This window comes from Lepus europaeus, chromosome 22, assembly GCF_033115175.1.
Source record: "Lepus europaeus isolate LE1 chromosome 22, mLepTim1.pri, whole genome shotgun sequence".
In the NCBI taxonomy this organism is placed as follows: domain Eukaryota; kingdom Metazoa; phylum Chordata; class Mammalia; order Lagomorpha; family Leporidae; genus Lepus; species Lepus europaeus.
The window spans coordinates 30,722,678-30,740,119 of NC_084848.1; the positions used below are offsets into that span (position 1 = coordinate 30,722,678).

Sequence of the window (17,442 nt, forward strand, 5' to 3'; positions counted from 1 at the left end):
TCCCCGCCCAGCCGCTTACCTTTATATTAGTGTAGACATCATTGAGTTTGCAACAATCTCCTTCGTGTATTCTCGGCTTCCAGACTCCAACTCACCATCCTCAAATAAACTTTCTAAAAATAGAAGCTTGATCACATTTCTTCCATTGCCTGCAAGACAAAGATGGAGATCCTAGGTCTGGTTGACCACATATTTTATTATTTACAGATCTCAGATCTGTCAAAATTCTTCCTAATCTTCTCTCTTCATAAAACACAAGGAAGGGGCTGGTGCTGTAGTGTAGTGGGTAAAGCTGCCGCCTCCAGTGCCGGCATCTCATAGGGGCGCCGGTTCGAGACTCAGCTGCTCCACTTCCGTTCCAGCTCTCTGCTATGGCCTGGGAAAGCAGTAGAAGATGGCCCAAGTCCTTGGGCCCCTGCACCCATGTGGGAGACCCAGAAGAAGCTCCTGGCTCCTGGCTTTGGATCGGCACAGCTCCGGCCGTTGTGACCACTTGGGGAGTGAACCAGCGGATGGAAGACTTTGCTCTCTCTCTGCCTCTCCTTTCTCTGTGTAACTCTTTCAAGTTAAATAAATAAATCTTAGAAAAAAAAACACAAGGAAACAAAACCAGCACAACAAACAAACAGCTTGATGTCTCATGCTCCTGTTTATGGGATACGGTATTCCCTTTTTGCAATGGCCTCCCCTCCAGGCCCCCAAACCAGCTCTCCTGAAAAACTTCCTCCTGGAAACATTCTCTTTCAAAACTCTGTTTTATGCTACTTTTTTTTTTTTTTGACAGGCAGCGTGAGACAGAATGAGAGAGAGAGAGAGAGAGAGGTCTTCCTTCCATTGGTTCACCCCCCAAATGGCCACTACTGCCAGAGCTGTGCCGATCCGAAGCCAGGAGCCAGGTGCTTCTCCTGGTCTTCCATGCAGGCGCAGGGCCAAAGCACTTGGGCCATCCTCCACTGCCTTCCCGGGCCACAGCAGAGAGCTGGACTGGAAGAGAAGCAAGCAGGACAGAATCTGGCGCCCCAATCGGGACTAGAACCCGGAGTGCTGGCGCCTCAGGCAGAGGATTAACCTAGTGAGCCACGGCGCCAGCCTTGTTCTATGCTACTTCTGTCAGGACACTTATTATTTTATGCAGACCACCGCAAGTACAAATCCCAGTTCAAAACTGGAAGTGGACAAAGCCATATACTTTTATGCCATGGAGATTGAAGCATTCTGAATTCCCAGTTAAATTTATAAGCCCCTCTCGCCTTGCCCCTGGGCTGTGTTTCGATTCTGGAGCAGCCTCCAGAATACCCAAGTTTTGCAGAAGATGTAAGCACCCACCCTTCCTTGCTCCTTCCGGTTCTGTCTTGTTCTGCATACTGCCATCATTTTGCTTTTGCAGAGCCACACTGGAGCTTGAGAATCTGAGGTTTTCTGCAGCTTCCTGTCCCGCACACAGAGTCATTCTCTAACTGCAGACTACCTGGAAATGCCTCTCTGGGCATTCCTTTCTCTTCATCTTGTTGGCATTTCACTTTAGAAGCATTCCTGTCTTGTGAGCACGTTTTGCCTCAGAGGCATGGAATGTGCAGTTGGCTTATTTTAAATAAAGGGCGACGATTCTGGAATTCTGTTAAGTCCTGTCCCAGCTGCCACTTGAGTCAGGGTGAGAAGTAGATCCAGATTTAGGCCAGTAGTTCCAAACTCCAGCCACTCGTGGGGTATACCTGAGGGGCTTTTAAAACTGGAGATGTTCCCAACTTCCAACTCTCTCTCTCTCTCTCTCTCTCTCTCTCTCTCTCTCTCTCTCTCTCTATTTTTTAATGAGAGGTCTTCCATATGCTGGTTCACTCTCCAAAAAGGCCGCAATGGCTGGACCTGAGCCGACCTGAAGCCTGGAGCCAGGAGCTTCTTCCGGGTCTCCCACGAGGGCGCAGGGTCCCAAGCACTTGCGCCATCCTCCACTGCCCTCCCAGACCATAGCAGAGAGCTGGATCAGAAGTGGAGCAGCTGGGACTCGAACCGGTGCTCACGAACCGGCGCCCATGTGGGAGGTCGGCATTTCAGGCGGCTTTTTTACCCGCTAAGCCACAGCGCCGGCCCCTCAAATTGGAGCTGTTCCCAACTCCCAATTCTATGACATCGGAATTTGGTTTTTGACACTCATAGGAGATCAAGGTGGAATTTTCGAATCCTTCCACGATGAGCCTGAGACCGGTCTTCGCTCAATCTCCTCTTCCTTTAAATTTCCTAATTTTTTTCCCCACTACCCCTCTCCCCCAGCTCCTTTGGCTCTTCTCGGGCTCTGGGGTCCCCACCCAGCCTCAGCCTGTTCCCCGCAGCAGCCTTTGCATGCCCCGCCCCGCCCCTCTCTCACCTTTGGGTCACGCCCATCTCCTTTTCCTGTCTCTTCCTACCCGCTGTTCCAAGCTCCACCCCCGTCTTCCCTAGTTTATGTCCCTCCTCACCATCCGTACTATCTTCAACAGCAGCTTCCGTCGCCCTGGTCATTACGTTTACTCTGCGCCGGAAGAGGAACCCGAGGGGCTGGTTAAGCACTATGGCGGCGGTGGACATCCGAGGTAGCGTATATTGTTATTCTTTGTTTTCTGGTTTCCTACGAATTGGTCTGGTGATTTATAACTTACGGAGGGCGGCAAGGTTCCAATTCTTTTGTGAGGTCTCGCAGTCTCTTCTAAATGATTTGTGTGGACAGCCCGAGGCTGTAATCTGGGGAAAGTTGCCGACTCTTGCCGGTTTCGGAGGAGTTTTTTTAAAAGCGTCGTAGCCAAAGGTTTGGAGAAAGCTCTGGGGTTTGTGCCCCAGACCTAGAGCATTGTCCTGCACACATATCCTTGCAGCAACATTGGGCTTATTTAGATGTGAGAGAGTGGCTTTTGGGCGGAGAGGAGAAGGGTTAAGGAGCCGATTGGATTCACCCCTTGCCACTTGACAATGAGGCGGTTTATTCTTGAGATCACACCCCACGGATCCCTGGGCGTAAATCCCCAAGACCTGTTGCTAGTTTTGTTTTTGGATCCGGAACGCCTTCCGTCAAACACCCAATTCTGAGTCGGCTTCTCCCCCCGGGTCACCTACGTGGGTGACAGGGGCCCAATTACTTGGACCATCAGCTGCTGCCTGCCAGGCGCATGTGCAGGAGGCTGGCTTGGAAGGGCAGGTGCTGCTAAGTCTGAGGTGCTCCAGTGTGTGATGTGGGCATCCCAGGTGGTGGCTTAACCTGCTGTACAACAATGCCCACCCCTCTCATAGTTCTTTTTAAACATTTAAAAAAAATTTATATAAAGGGAACAAATTTCATGTGTTTCATATATATAATTTTAAGAGGACAGTTCACACTCTACCCCCCCCCCCGCTCCTACCATCCCTCTTCCTTCCTTTCCTTTCTTTTATTATTTTACAAAGATACACTTTCAATTTACTTTGTAATCACAAGCTTAATCGTCCACTAAATAAAGAATTCAACGCATAGTGAGTAGAAAAACCACTGTTCATCTCACAGCTCTTAATATTACTTTAGTATCCATTTTCCTTTTGAGGCAGCAGAGGAGTGTGGGCGTACACCCTCAGCTTGCCTGGATTCAAATCTCAGCACCACCGTGTAGCAGCTAGGCGATCTTAGACAAACTGCTTAGCCTCAGGCTTCAGGATCTTAAAATGTAAAATTGTATGAATACTGCCAGACTCTTGAGTTATCGTGTGGTAAGGAGGTTAGAACAGGGCCAGGTATACATTCAGGGTTCAAAAGTTATAAAGTTAGGACCTCCCTTTGCACTGATTTCATGTCATACTTACCCTTGTTTTCTTCTTTGAGTGGTTTACTAAAAGAAATAATTCATCTGATAAAACTGCTGAGTAAGAAATTTGTGAAAATTAAAATAGCTTGGTGAGGAAAACTAGAGGGAGAAAACTTATTAACAATCACTTTGGACAGTTGACATTTATGATTCCTTCTGATTTGGGGAGCTGTATTCCATATTTAAACTCAGAATATCCAAGCCAAATTCATTATCATTACTTTCTAAAATGAATTGTTCTCTGAGTTTATGTCTGGCCCTTAAGGAAATTGTCTTTCTTTACCCCTGAAAAATGTTTTTTGTCTCCTTGTCTCTGTACTGCTGTTGCCTTCTAAAGCTCATTACTTCATTCCTGTATCTAGTGACTTTCCATAATTGTTGATAAATAGCATCTATAATTAACTGTTTGTCTCTGTAGAATATTCTACCAATGTTGAGCTGATCTGTAATATTATAATCCTATCATCAGTGACTGATTTTGACACAATATAAGCATACAAAGTAGTTAAAAATTCATGGAAAATGGAATTAGAAGGTAAGTTTATTTTGGTTCATGAAAATTTTGAAAGTCATGCATATGAAGAGCCTTCAGAAAGCTCATGAAAATGTGTGTTATGAAAAATTATGCATGGATTTCAAGGTTTTTTGCACCAAAATAAACTTTTAATTCTGCTTTCCATGAGCTTTTTGAAGTGTCCTCATAGTTTCTATGAAATGCTTTTATATATCCATTCCTAAGGAAATAAAAGATATAAGTACTTTTACTCTAGATAAAACTATATTAATGATTGGATAATAGTATTTAAAGCTGAGAGTGATTGTCTGAAGTTACTTTTTGTTTGAAAACTCTGCTGTACAAGAGTACTTTAAAAAGTCCATGGAAAAATGTGCATTATCTTTTAATTCCATTTTCTGAGAACTTTTTGTAGTTCTCTCATATTTTTTGATTGTGCCATAATCCATTTATGATCTGTCTAAACAGTCTGTGAATTATTTTGATCATCATCATTTTATCTGTCTTATCCTTTTTTTTTTTTTTTTTTTGACAGGCAGAGTGGACAGTGAGAGAGAGAGAGACAGAGAGAAAGGTCTTCCTTTGCCGTTGGTTCACCCTCCAATGGCCGCCGCGGCCAGCGCGCTGCGGCCAGCGCACCGCGCTGATCCGATGGCAGGAACCAGGTGCTTATCCTGGTCGCCCATGGGGTGCAGGGCCCAAGCACCTGGGCCATCCTCTGCACTTCTTGGCCACAGCAGAGAGCTGGCCTGGAAGAGGGGCAACCGGGACAGAATCCGGCGCCCCGACCGGGACTAGAACCCGGTGTGCTGGCGCCGCAAGGCAGAGGATTAGCCTGTTGAGCCACGGCGCCGGCCTTATCTGTCTTATCCTTTATAACATACAAAACACATTTTACCTTTATATTATTACTTTTTGCCTTTTGATTCATTTATCTCAGAACTGCTTGTCTCTTTGAATTAGGTTTGACTTCTCATTGCTCATAATATTTGTAGTATAAGAGAGATTGAAGTTTTTCAAGCAGTTATATAGATATTTTAACTTACACATAGTACAGTTTAGTAAATACAGTGTTCTGAAACATCATCACAGTCAGTAGCCAATAAAAACTTATTAATTAAAGATGTCTAGGAGGGGCCGGCTCTGTGACGTAGCAGGTGAAGCTGCCGCCTGTGGTGCCAGCATCCCATATGGGCGCTGGTTTGAGTCCGGCTCCTCCACTTCTGATCTAGCTCTTTGCTATGGCCTGGGAAAGCAATAGTAGATGGTCCAAGTCCTTGTGCCGCTGTACCCGCAAGGGAGACCTGGAAGAAACTCCTGGCTCCTGGCTTTGGATCAGCCCAGCTCTGGCTATTGCTGCCATTTAGGGAGTGAACCAGCGATGGAAGACTTTCTCTCTCTCTGCCTCTGCCTCTCTGTAACTCTGCCTTTTAAATAAAATAAATACATCAATAGGTATCTAGGAGCCGTCATTATGGCACAAATTAAGCTGCTGCCTGTGACAGCGGCATTTCTTGTGGGAGTGCGGCGGGTTCAAGTCCCAGATGCGCCACCTCTGATCCAACTTCCTGCTGATATGCTTGGGAAAACAGTGCCAGTACCCCAGCCACTCATGTGGGAGACCAGATGGAGTTCCAGGCTTCTGGCTTAGGCCTGGCCCAGCCCTGGCTGTTGTAGCCATTTGGGAAGTGAACCAGTGGGTGGAGTATCTCTGTCTCTATCTCTCTTTTCCTATCACTCTACCTTTTGAATAAATAAAGTCTTTTTTTTTAAAGGTATCTAACTCTATTTTTCATGTTTTCTTTTTAGCTTGAGATTTAATTCTCTAATATATTAAAGTGTGTATGTAATTAAACTGTTTAGGTTTTCATCAGTCTCGTTTATGGTAAATGGCTTCCTAGCTTATTTCTGTGCCTCTTATTGATATCAGATTGGTAGCTATGAATGTTTTCTTTGTGCATGCTGTTTGAACATTTTGAATTAGTTTCCAGTATATGAAAACTCATGCTTTCCAGTTTCTAAAAAAACTGTTTAGATTTCAAATCTTAAGAGTTCTTTACTAATCACAGAGACAGAGAGGGATCTTTCATCCCCTGGTTCACTTCCCAAATGCATGCAATAGCCAGAACAAGGCCAGACTGAAGCCAGGAGGCTGGAACTCCATCCAGATTTCTGATGTGGGTGGCAGGGGCCCAAGTTGTTGAACCATTATCTGCTGACATCCCAGGGTGTGCATTAGCAGGAAGTTGGATTGGAAGCAGAGCTAGGACCGGAACCCAGGCACTACAGTATGGGATGTGGGCATCCCAAGAGGTATCTTAACCACTGTGCCAAATGCCTGCCCCTAGTCAAATTATTCTTTATTTTTTTAAAAGATTTATTTATTTATTTGAAAGTCAAAGTTACACACACAAAGAGAGAGAGAGAGGTTTTCTATCTGCTGGTTCACTCCCCAATTGGCCACAACAGCCAGAGCTGTGCCGATCTGAAGCCAGGAGCCAGGAGCTTCTTCTGGGTCTACCATGTGGGTACGGGGGCCCAAGCATTTGGGCCATCGTCTACTGTTGTAGCAGAGAGCTGGATCTGAAGAGAAGCTGGATCTGGGACTAGAACTGGTGCTGATATGGGATGCCAGCACTGCAGGCGGTGGTTCTACCTGCTACACCACAGCGCCGGCCCTTCAAATTATTCTTTAAATGTGTAGTATACTTTATGTGTTCATACCTCTGTGAATGCATTCCTCTTTCTCTTTTTTAACATGCATTGCTAAAACTTCCCTCCTCAGTCCTTGAGAAATCATTTACGCTCCCCAAGGCAGAGTATTCTGTTTCCTCCTCTGTGCTCTGAGAACACATTTATCCCTGACTTTTATGTAGCAGTTGTGTAGTGTTGTCACTGCTTTCTTGGCATACTTCTCTTTTCAGTTAGACAGTGAGAGTATGTAGACAAGGATCAGTGTCATCCTGATTTATAATGCTTACTACGTTGGATGCATAATAAATATTTGTCGGATTATATTCTTTCTTTTTTCTAATAATTTATTGTTTTCTTTCTTTCCTATAGATAATCTGCTGGGAATCTCTTGGGTTGACAGCTCTTGGATCCCCATTTTGAACAGTGGCAGTGTCCTGGATTACTTTTCAGAAAGAAGTAACCCTTTCTATGACAGAACGTGTAATAATGAAGTGGTCAAAATGCAGAGACTGACATTAGAACACTTAAAGTAAGTTATTTTAAAGAGGTAGCATCTTTGCCAACTGCAGAATTTGCATTGAATGGTTATTTAAAGCTGTGGATCATTTAGTGCTCAGTAAAGCTTGAGGAAGAAAAATTGGAGTTTTGTTTGGGTTTTGACAAATTTTTATTTGCAAGGGAGTTATTAGTATTTGTGTCTTATCAGTCTTTTTTTGAATAGCTTCATAATGTCCATTTAAAGTATAACTGAATCAAACTGGCACTCCAGTAAGGGATTTCGGCACCATAAGTGGCAGCTTAATTCCCTGTGCCGCAGTGTTGGCTGCTCAGTGGTGGCTTAAATGGCTTTTGTTATGAGGCAGAGAACAGCTCTTAAGACAGCTTACTGTTTCCTTTAAACAGTTCATCAGGTCAAAATATTTTGGGGAGCAAAGAAAAGATTTTTTGATGTGTTGAGGTTGGGTAGAATTTGTAGTTGAATCTTCATTTTTTTATTATGTGTATTTGTAGATCTTGGTTAGGAAGCATTGTGGTACTTTGCCTTTTTGTACTTTTGTGACTAAAAATACTCAAATTTATGTTCATGATAAATTTTTGTAGAGAGATGTTTAAAAACCAAATCTTACTCTTTGTATATATACATTTTTGCCTGGGAAAATAGCCAATTTTATTCAATAGACAAGTTTTAAAACAAAACATACGCAGTTTTAATCCTACTCAACATGTTACACTTTTATACAGTAATTTGAATGGCATATAAAATTGTTTGTAGGCGTGCATAGACCTGTTGATTTCTGTGTTCTGTTTCAGTCAGATGGTTGGAGTTGAATACATTCTTTTACATGCCCAAGAACCCATTCTTTTTATCATTAGGAAGCAACAGCGGCAGTCCCCATCTCAAGGTAAGATATGTAAACTTTGGGCATTATTATCTTCATAAACTGTCATGCTTTGTTTACTTCATGCCCTATAAGTTCTTGTTTTAGGGAGATGGATTCTGTTTTGTGGATTCCTAAGACCACATACATATTCATGACTTTGCTAGGAGGATTCGCTTAGCTCACAGTTGTAGTCAGCGGCTAAGAATAGTTAACAGCTGTACAATAAGGAAACACAGCCTGATTAATAATAGAAAAGGACTGACCAAGTGTGGTCTTTAGGAATCTGTATGCAGATTTCCTACTTTGGTGAGGAGCCGCATTGAACATGCCCTCCATCCAGCAGTGAAATGCAGCCACGTGTAAATGTATAAAATGTGTAAATTGTCTGCTCTGTGTCTTGTGAGTCTCTGTTTGAGACTGAGCTGAGGATTTTTATTGAGGACTGATTATGTAGGCCTCCTGAGCCCACCAGAATTCTAGACTCCCTGAAAAAAAAAGGCGTCTACAGTAATTACGTGCTTTGTACAGTTTGGGCAGGTTGGTATAGTAGGCATAGCCATCACTTAGGAAGTGTTTCAAAAGCCAGGTTATTTTTTTTTTTTAAGATTTTTATTTATTTATTTGTCAGAGTTACAGACAGTGAGAGAGAGAAACAGAGAGAAAGGTCTTCCTTCCATTGGTTCACTCCCCAAATGGCCACAACGGCCAGAGCCAGGTGCCTCCTTATGGTTTCCCGTGTTGGTACAGGGGCCCAAGCACTTGTGCCATCCTCCACTGCCTTCCCAGGCCACAGCAGAGAGCTGGACTGGAAGAGGAGCACCCGGGACTGGAACCCAGCGCCCATGTGGGATGCCGGTGCCGCAGGTGGAGGATTAACCTAGTGTGCCACAGCACCAGCCAAAAGCCAGGTTTTACCAGTTGTACACTTGGATTCCAGGACTTTTCCACAGTGTCCAAACAAAACTGTGCAAGCACTAACAGGGTAACTCACTGCACCAAAACCGTCTCTTATTGTGAGCATAGCTGTTGGTGTTCCACTTGAGCCTCAAGCATCCCAAGTAACTTTTGTTCTTATCTCAGTCTGCTAAGTTGATTCTGTTACAAAATACTAGGCAGATAGAGTTGTATCAAACTCAGGGGATCATTTGAGTATCCTTTTTGACACATTCAATCAAAAGTCTTACCTGGTTATGCTACTAAATGAAAACTTACTTGAGAAGTAGTACACTGATAAGTACAGAATCCAGATTTGGTTTTGTATTCAAGAGATACACACTTACTCTAGAGATCAGTAGAACTTGAATCTTAGAGTCAGTCAAGACCATGGACAAAATCATCCTGAAGAGAAGAGTAAAGGCAGAGAAGCCAGGTAGTGTCATCCTAGCTGCAGCACCCTCAGCAAGATATTGAGGAGCAACGCTTCCCCCGGTATTGGCTTCAGAGAATGACTTATCAAAGAAACTGTGGTCCCAGAATCCAAGTTTAGTTTCATGATGGAAGATTTAGAGAAAAAGAGAACCTTAGAATAAAACAAGACCAAGGACATGATTTCCATGGTGGGAGGGTTCAGGGTAGAGAGGCTGTATGGCACTGGGCTCACTAGCAGCTGTCTTATTCCTTAGGACTCAGCACTGTGGCACAGAGGCAGGTTCAGTGCATTTGGTATACTCACCCTGGATCCCAGATCTGTTTTGCTGTAACATCTTATTTCTCAAAGTGTGATTGACTGATAACAATATTGGCATAGCTTGGGAGCTTGTTAGAAATGCATTATTGCTGCTGAAGAAGAACCTCTTTTTAGCAAAATCCATTTGTACCTTAAAGTGATTTAAAGTGATTAGATGCACTTTGAAATTTTAGAAGTACTGCTGTAGGGCAACAATTGGCACTTTTTCTGTGATGGGCCAGAGAGTAAAGATTTTAGGCTTTTTGGGACTCTAAGTCTCTGTAACAGCTACTCTGCTGTTGCCAAAGCAGCCTTAACTAACATGCAAACCTGAGTGGGTGTATCTGCTTTCCAGTGCAGTGTTAGTTCTTTTTATGAGAATCTGTGTAGCGGTTTGGGTCCATAGCTGTATTCATAAACTTTTTTTCCCCTTTCTAGTTATCCCGCTAGCTGATTATTATATCATTGCTGGGGTTATCTATCAGGCACCAGACTTGGGATCAGTTATAAACTCCAGAGTGGTAAGTGTCTTCACACTCTTTAAACACTGAAGTAAACTTAATTGAACAACTTCCAAGAGTCAAACAGGAGTTCTTCTCCCCATTATGAGCTTTAAATAAGGGATCTCAATGTCTTTAGAGTTTGATACCTGCAGGGGCTTGGCTGTGGGACAGGTATACCAAAGACCCAGTAAAATGGTAATTCAGATTCTGAAAAATAAGAAATTACTGTCTTTCCAAATGTAGTATCTTGGAAGTATTTACTTTGGAAATACTGAGTGACCTAATGAGAAATTTAGAATTTGTTCTCTTTTTTATAAGCTTACTGCAGTACATGGCATCCAGTCAGCTTTTGACGAAGCTATGTCATATTGTCGATACCATCCTTCCAAAGGGTATTGGTGGCACTTCAAAGATCATGAAGAGCAAGGTAGGTAGAACACATCGAGCCTCCTGAAACACCTTTAATCCTCTAAGAATAAAGCTGTTTTCTTGAGAAAATGGGTATTTATGTATCCTAGGTGAGTTTTACTTTTTCGTAGAATGGTGATGTTGCAGCTGTGATTCATGTAACTAGATGTAATAATTGTTACGTAGGAACAGATAAAAGTTTAATCTGTTAGGTAACTGGTAATCTTTCTTAAGATGATTCAAGGTTTTAAAATATTTGGAACATAAGGAAGAAAAACAAGGATGAAGAATGAGCAAAGATGATGTTTCCTACTTACCTATCTTGGATTTTGGGACTCTCTGTCCCTACATTTTTCTAAGTAGGGAAGAGGAATTGTTGTTCTCTGAGCCATATCTCCAGCTGACGAGTCTGTTTTCTGGTCTTTCTGTGTTATAGTCTGCCATGGTGCTGGGTCCCCTAGTTTCCATAGCTGCTAACTTGCTCCTTTCTTCATCATATTTTACCAGCAGAAATGTGTTGATAATATTGTATCTGTAGTTTGCATTTTCTTCTTTAGAAATAACAGCTCGTAATAAATAGTGAGGGAAAGTAGACTTTATATAGCATTCAGACCTATGAATGTGTTCTAGCTAAATTTACTCTTAATAGTAGGTCCAGGCAGCAGCATCTGATGTAGGAAGTTTGCCTTAGTTGAATAAAAATGGCCCCAACAGCTGTTTTCCCTACCCCAGTGAAATGCATTGACGCTTGTCTGGAACCCTTAATCTAGAGACAGTTTCCCAGTACACTGTCACTGCCAGGGAAAGTGCCACCTGTGAATCATTGCTGTTTCAGGTTCTTTTCTTTCTCACTTAACGAGAAAGTCATTTTGTGTGTGTATGTGCAAATTACAGTCTTAATAATTGAGCATGGTAACTTGAGTTTGTGAAGCTTGCATTTTCCATTTGTTCCTAGTTCATTTTTTGGAAACAAAAAGCATTTAATTTGCTTAAAATATACAGAAGGTAATTTCAAACCAATAATCAAAATTGTGATTTAGGTAATTATGAAGAAGTTTAGCTTTGAAACTTTAACTATGCTTATATACTGAAACTAAAATATCTTTGAGACACATATATCAACTTTTTAAATGTTAGAAATTAACTTCATTTAATAAGGAGAGTTAGAACACATATATTATGGTTAGCTTACTGGGACATTGTCTTTGGTATGCAGCTGTTTGAAAAAATGAAGTTTTGAATATGTTCCTGGTGGGTAAAGATTTGTAAAATTTAAGACACAAAAGTAGGCAATGTTTTCATTTCGATTTAATATTTTAATAGATAAAGTCAAACCCAAAGCCAAAAGGAAAGAAGAACCAAGCTCTATTTTTCAGAGACAACGTGTGGATGCATTGCTCGTAGACCTTAGACAAAAGTTTCCACCCAAATTTGTGCAGGTAATGAGAGATATATAGTTAATTTTGATTTGACACTTTTTCCTGACATATTTATCTTTAGTTAAGAATTGTTTGAAGTATCTGAGTTTAAGGAAAGGTTAAGACAGACTTAACGGAGGAAACAGGTAAAGGGAATGGAATTAATACTGTTCTATGTTCCTTATTAAATCTTTACAAACTATGAGGACTGACTGTGCAGAGGTAATCTTCCCATCCAAAAGGCTACCGAAAGTGTCACACGTGGGAACAAGACTACGTGCTGCCCTTCTAGCTGACGTAGTAGACACCTAAACTCCTTAAATCATATAATAGTTCATGCTTTTGTAACAAAGAGGACATTTACGGTGTAGAGGGTTTGGTAAGATAAACGAAGGAGTCAGGAATAATAAGGGAGTTATACATACTGGTGGTTTAGTTACAGGTAATCACTGTGGGATTATGGGGGAGGGGTTCAGCAGCAGTTGCAAATCCATCTGCCATTCTACTGGATGAACTTTCAGAGTGACGTAGTTCTGAGATGGAACAGATAGGCGTTAGCCTCAGTTCTTATGGGTCTTTACAGGACTGTGCACATGCAATATCATATGTACTGTATTTCTTGGTTACTAGTTAAGGGATTTTCCAAGTGTAGTTATAAATTAAATGAGTTTTTTTAACCATGAGATGACCTTACAACAGGCCTTCTTTCCCCTAACTGCACTTTAGTGAGAGGTATGTGCTATTGGAACGGTGATGTGTTGTCGAAGGAAGCAAGGACACAAGTTAGAACACTGTGCAGAAAGCCAGTTTGGGGAAATCTCAGAAGTTACACTTCAGGATGGACAGCGTCTGCTGAATGAACAAATGCGTCATGAGTCGCCACTGTGGAATTTGAGTGGTTAGGTGTAGTTAACCATTCATTGACTGTGTATGTGTATAGTGTAGAACACTATAGGATGTTACTTCTTTTTTAAAGATTTGTCTGTTTGAATGACAGAGTTACAGAAAGGCAGAAGCAGAGAGAGAAAAGCCTTCAATCCGCTGCTTCTTTCCCCAAATGGCCACAATAGCCAGAGCTGAGTTGATCTGAAGCCAGGAGCTTCTTCTGGGTCTCCCATGCAGGTGCAGGGCCTCAAGGACTTGGGCCATCTTCCACTGCTATCCCAGGCCGTAGCAGAGAGCTGGATCAGAAGTGGAGCAGCCAGGATATGAACCAGTGCCCATATGGGATGCCGGCACTGTGACTTTAGCTAGGTTTATCCCAAGATGGACGTCCTGATTAAATTTGGTCAGAAAGGCATGCCCATTCTCTTTCCCTGTCTCAAGCCATATCCTAATTTGACATTATGCATCAGAGAAGATTAGTCATGTATGTTAGGTAGGTAATGACATCATCCTGGTGCTCCACATAGTTCAGTGCTAGCCATATAAAAATCCCTCTCTCCTCAGCGTTATTGCATGCATTTGCTCTATTTTATTTTTGGAAGGATGACACAGAGAGAATATGCACTCAGACACACAAAGAGAAGGAGAGAGAGAACATGCTCAAATCTGCTTGCTCATTACCCAGATGCCTGCAGCAGCCTCTGGCCGTTGGGAACCAGGAACTCAATTCACATCTCCTACGTGGATGGCAGGAACCCAAGTACTTGAGGCATCACCTGCTGCCACCTAGTGTATATGTTAGCAGGAAGCTGGAATGGTGAGAGAAGCCAGGACTAAACTCAGGCACTTCAGTGTAGGACTGTGGGTATCTAAACCTTCATTTTAAGTGCTAAGCCTAATGTCTGGCTCCCCCCACTTTTCTACATAAGAAAAATTACTTATTCTCTTATAATTCCCTTATAATACTGTAGACATGATTAAAACCAGATATTTTCACAGAACGTGATATGGCCGTTAGGGGTTCCCATGGTCACACCCCTGTGTGGAGATTGCTAGTAGAGCTTATAGAATTCAAATAGTTGTACTCTAAGATTTATTTTTGTGATACACTAAGGGTCTACTGCCAGACTGAAAGGGAAAAAGGCACAGGTGGAGTCTGGAAGATTTCTCTTTGTGCAGACTTCCTTATATGTTCTGTTTCCATGAAGGCTACACAGAATCTACTTTTCCTTCAACAACAAAAACACAGCAATAAGTGTATGATGTTTCTGTCCAAGGAAATCCACTAGTGAATGAGTGCCTGAATTTTCTTGAGGAAGGGGGATTTGTCATATAGGTACCTTTTAATATATACTAAAATTGTACAATCCCTGAAGGGAAGCAAGCATTCATCATAAACCATGTTCATTAGACAGTCTAGGCACAGTGAGCCAGTATTATCAGGGAATTGTGGGAACCTTTCCAAAATTCAAGTTCCTAGGTGTGAGCCAAGGGCCAGCCTTGCAAGCAGGCTTTTCTGAAGATAACAGCCTTGGAGTTTCTGTGTTACCCTCTTCTGCACAGTGAATAATAGTATGGAGCTCAGTTTTGGTCTTAAGTGCCCTTAGGCATTGGCAGCATGAATCTGGAATGTTTAATAGGAGACAGTTTTGAAGTCTTTATTCATGGGAATAGGTAAGAAAGCTTAGCTTGGGCATCTAAATTCTGAAAGAAATTCAGGAAACAGATGGGATTCATTAACTCTAGAAATGAAGGAATTAACTTCTTTCTTCTGAAGTGACATGGAGCTCTATGAGTATTTTAATTTTATAAGGGGAGGAGCCTGTGCTGTGGTGTAGTGAGTTAAGCCGCCACCTGCAGTGCCGGCATCCCTTATGATTGATGGTTCGAGTTCTGGGTGCTACACTTCAATCCAGCTCCCTGTTAATGTGCCTGGGAAAGCCAGGGAAGGACGGCCCAAGTCTTTGGGCTCCTGTCTTCAGCCTGGCCCAGCCCCGTCATTGCAGCCATTTGGGGAGTGAACCAGCGGATGGAAGACCTCGCTTTCTGTCTGTCTTTCCCTCTCCCTCTCTCTAACTCTGCCTTTCAAATAAATAAAGTAAATCTTAAAAAAAAAAAAAATGTACTGAGGAGTGGGCATTTAGCCTAATGTAACCAGATCTCACATCCCACATTGACGTGAACCTAGGTTCAGTTTCTGGCTTTGGCTCTTGACCTGAGCTTCCTGCAAACACTGACCTGGGGAGATAGTGGTGATGGCTCAAGTAATTGGTTCTGGCTACCCACAAGAAGACCTGAACTGAATTTCCAGCTCTTGGCTTCAGGCTTGGTCCAGCCCCAGTGGTTACCTGCATTTGGGGAATAATCAGTGGATAGGAGCTCTGTCTGCCTCCCGAATAAATAAGTAAATTTTAAAAAATTAAAATGCATATACGTATACATGCACATATATACATACATGTATGTGTGTGCATTGTCTTTATGTATGTAAAGGTATAATAAATTTGAAGGTAGGTTGAAAGAAAGTCCATGGTATTGGCATCTTGTTTTTAAACCTGGAAGGCAGAGGATCATGGATTGAGAGTAGGTGTTAGGTTGTGAGCCTTGGGGAGGGGGAAGTGGGTATTTTAGAGCCTTTAACTTGGGTGATGGACAAGTGAGGTGACAAGGTCCAGTCAAGGAAATTGCTGTACAGAGTGCAGGCCTTGACCTTATTTCTGACCTCTGATGCCCCTGTAAGTTTTTCCTTTTATGCTCTTAAGAAAATATCTTTCTTCCTCCTTATTTTTTATACCTACCATCTTGAAAAGTTGGAGGGTTCAAAATGTTGTTCTCTTAAAATTCATGTCCCCTAAGCTGAGAAGCCTCTGGGGTCTTGTAAAGTTCCAGTTTTTCCTTCCATTCGATTCTATGTAGCTACTCGGTGTAAAGCACTGTAGCCTTTGTTCAGAGATAGAGGTCTTTGTTGGATGTGCAAAGATTTTTATGGTTGACTGTTCTAGTTTTAGGTTTTGCATCTTTTCTGGAATGAAGGCTAATTGGAAAATGATAAACTTTTTATGGACATGAGTTGTGGTTTTTAAAGTCATATATAATGTAATTTGGTAACGTATTATTTTAATAAATTATGAAGTAAAAAATAAAATTTTTCTAATCTAACCTGTTGCCTTTTTCTTCTCCCATTTTCCTCTACTTTTAAAAAATTATAGCAAAAGTCTGGAGAAAAGCCTGTCCCAGGTATGGTTCATCTGATATTAAACTATTGAAATAAGACTAATTAACCTGTTTAGCTCAGTAACAGCTATTCATGGGAGATGAGCTATGGTCACTTTCCTTTTAGATTGTCTCATTGTAGTTAGGCACTCTTAACCTTTGAGATTCACTGAATTGCCAACAAGGGATATATTTATGATTGTGATACTGATTTTTAAAAGCTTAATTTGAGTGAAAAGTAAATGTTAAGTAGATTGTTTTTAGTTCAGATCTCAGTGTGAAAAAAAGATCTAGTTCATCATGGAAAACAGGTATTGTTAATGGGATGGAATAATTGGGTGTCTTGTTTATAAATAATGTCTAATTTAAATGCCATATGTCTTTTTTCCCCAAGTATCAGAAATTTTTGTACATTAACAGGTTGTTAGATTTATAACTGCATTCTTACTTACATCTGTCTGAAGAAACAGCTAAAGTTAGAACTTGAGATAAGCAGTTTAAAATAATTTTGAAAGAGTAAACCATTCATATAAACCTTTGTCTAAATTTATCTCATTCTTCTACCCTCCCTCCAAAAAAAATTCTGCTTTTGTTGTCTAGTGGATCAGTCAAAGAAAGAGGCAGAACCTGTAGCAGAAACTGTAAAATCTGAGGAGAAGGAGACTACAAAGAATGTCCAGCAGACAGTGAGCACTAAAGGCCCCCCTGAGAAACGGATGAGACTTCAGTGAGTATTGGACAATAGAAGTTTGCAAGACTCCTTATCTGTTATACCTCAGTACTGTGGAAGGCTTTGAGCTTTAAGGTCCTTTTTACAACCCTGTCATTCATGTGGAACGGACTTGTTGTTTAAGAAAGAGTATATTCTCATTTTGCTTTCTGTGTGAATATATTTTTTCCCTTAAGACAAAATAAAGGTATTTGTATATATAATGCTTATCATGGTATTTTTCCTT

General features: G+C 41.7%; 1 protein-coding gene and 1 long non-coding RNA gene across 6 annotated transcripts in view; one reads left to right on the forward strand and one right to left on the reverse strand.

Annotated features, from left to right (window-relative positions):
* Nucleotides 1–1,769, reverse strand: part of LOC133751562 (uncharacterized) — a 32,999-nt gene extending 31,230 nt beyond the window's left edge. For all 4 annotated transcript variants that reach the window (XR_009864824.1, XR_009864827.1, XR_009864826.1 and 1 more), the window contains exons 1-2: nucleotides 1,327–1,769; nucleotides 20–149 (exon numbers count right to left, since the gene is read on the reverse strand). This is a non-coding gene — a long non-coding RNA (uncharacterized LOC133751562). The remainder of the gene's footprint in view (nucleotides 1–19; nucleotides 150–1,326) is intronic.
* A 705-nt stretch (nucleotides 1,770–2,474) lies between these two features.
* MED6 (mediator complex subunit 6) lies at nucleotides 2,475–17,428 on the forward strand. Of its 2 annotated transcripts, XM_062181669.1 has the most exons (8): nucleotides 2,475–2,567; nucleotides 7,381–7,540; nucleotides 8,323–8,414; nucleotides 10,498–10,580; nucleotides 10,881–10,989; nucleotides 12,294–12,409; nucleotides 16,483–16,510; nucleotides 17,087–17,427. In XM_062181669.1, the coding sequence occupies exons 1-8, from the start codon at nucleotides 2,546–2,548 to the stop codon at nucleotides 17,215–17,217; spliced, it is 741 nt and encodes a 246-aa protein (XP_062037653.1). In that variant the 5' UTR covers nucleotides 2,475–2,545; the 3' UTR covers nucleotides 17,218–17,427. The 2 variants fall into 2 exon arrangements, with proteins under 2 accessions (XP_062037653.1, XP_062037654.1); XM_062181670.1 differs by lacking the exon at nucleotides 12,294–12,409 and having other exon boundaries at nucleotides 17,087–17,428.
* The last annotated feature ends 14 nt before the right edge of the window (nucleotides 17,429–17,442 follow it).

Bases quoted from the DNA above. Each gene is read 5' to 3' on its own strand.
- MED6 (XM_062181669.1), top strand. From the start codon at position 2,546: ATGGCGGCGGTGGACATCCGAG. The intron at 2,568-7,380 runs GTAGCGTATATT...TCTTTCCTATAG, and splicing joins GGCGGCGGTGGACATCCGAG to ATAATCTGCTGGGAATCTCT. The intron at 8,415-10,497 runs GTAAGATATGTA...TCCCCTTTCTAG, and splicing joins GCGGCAGTCCCCATCTCAAG to TTATCCCGCTAGCTGATTAT.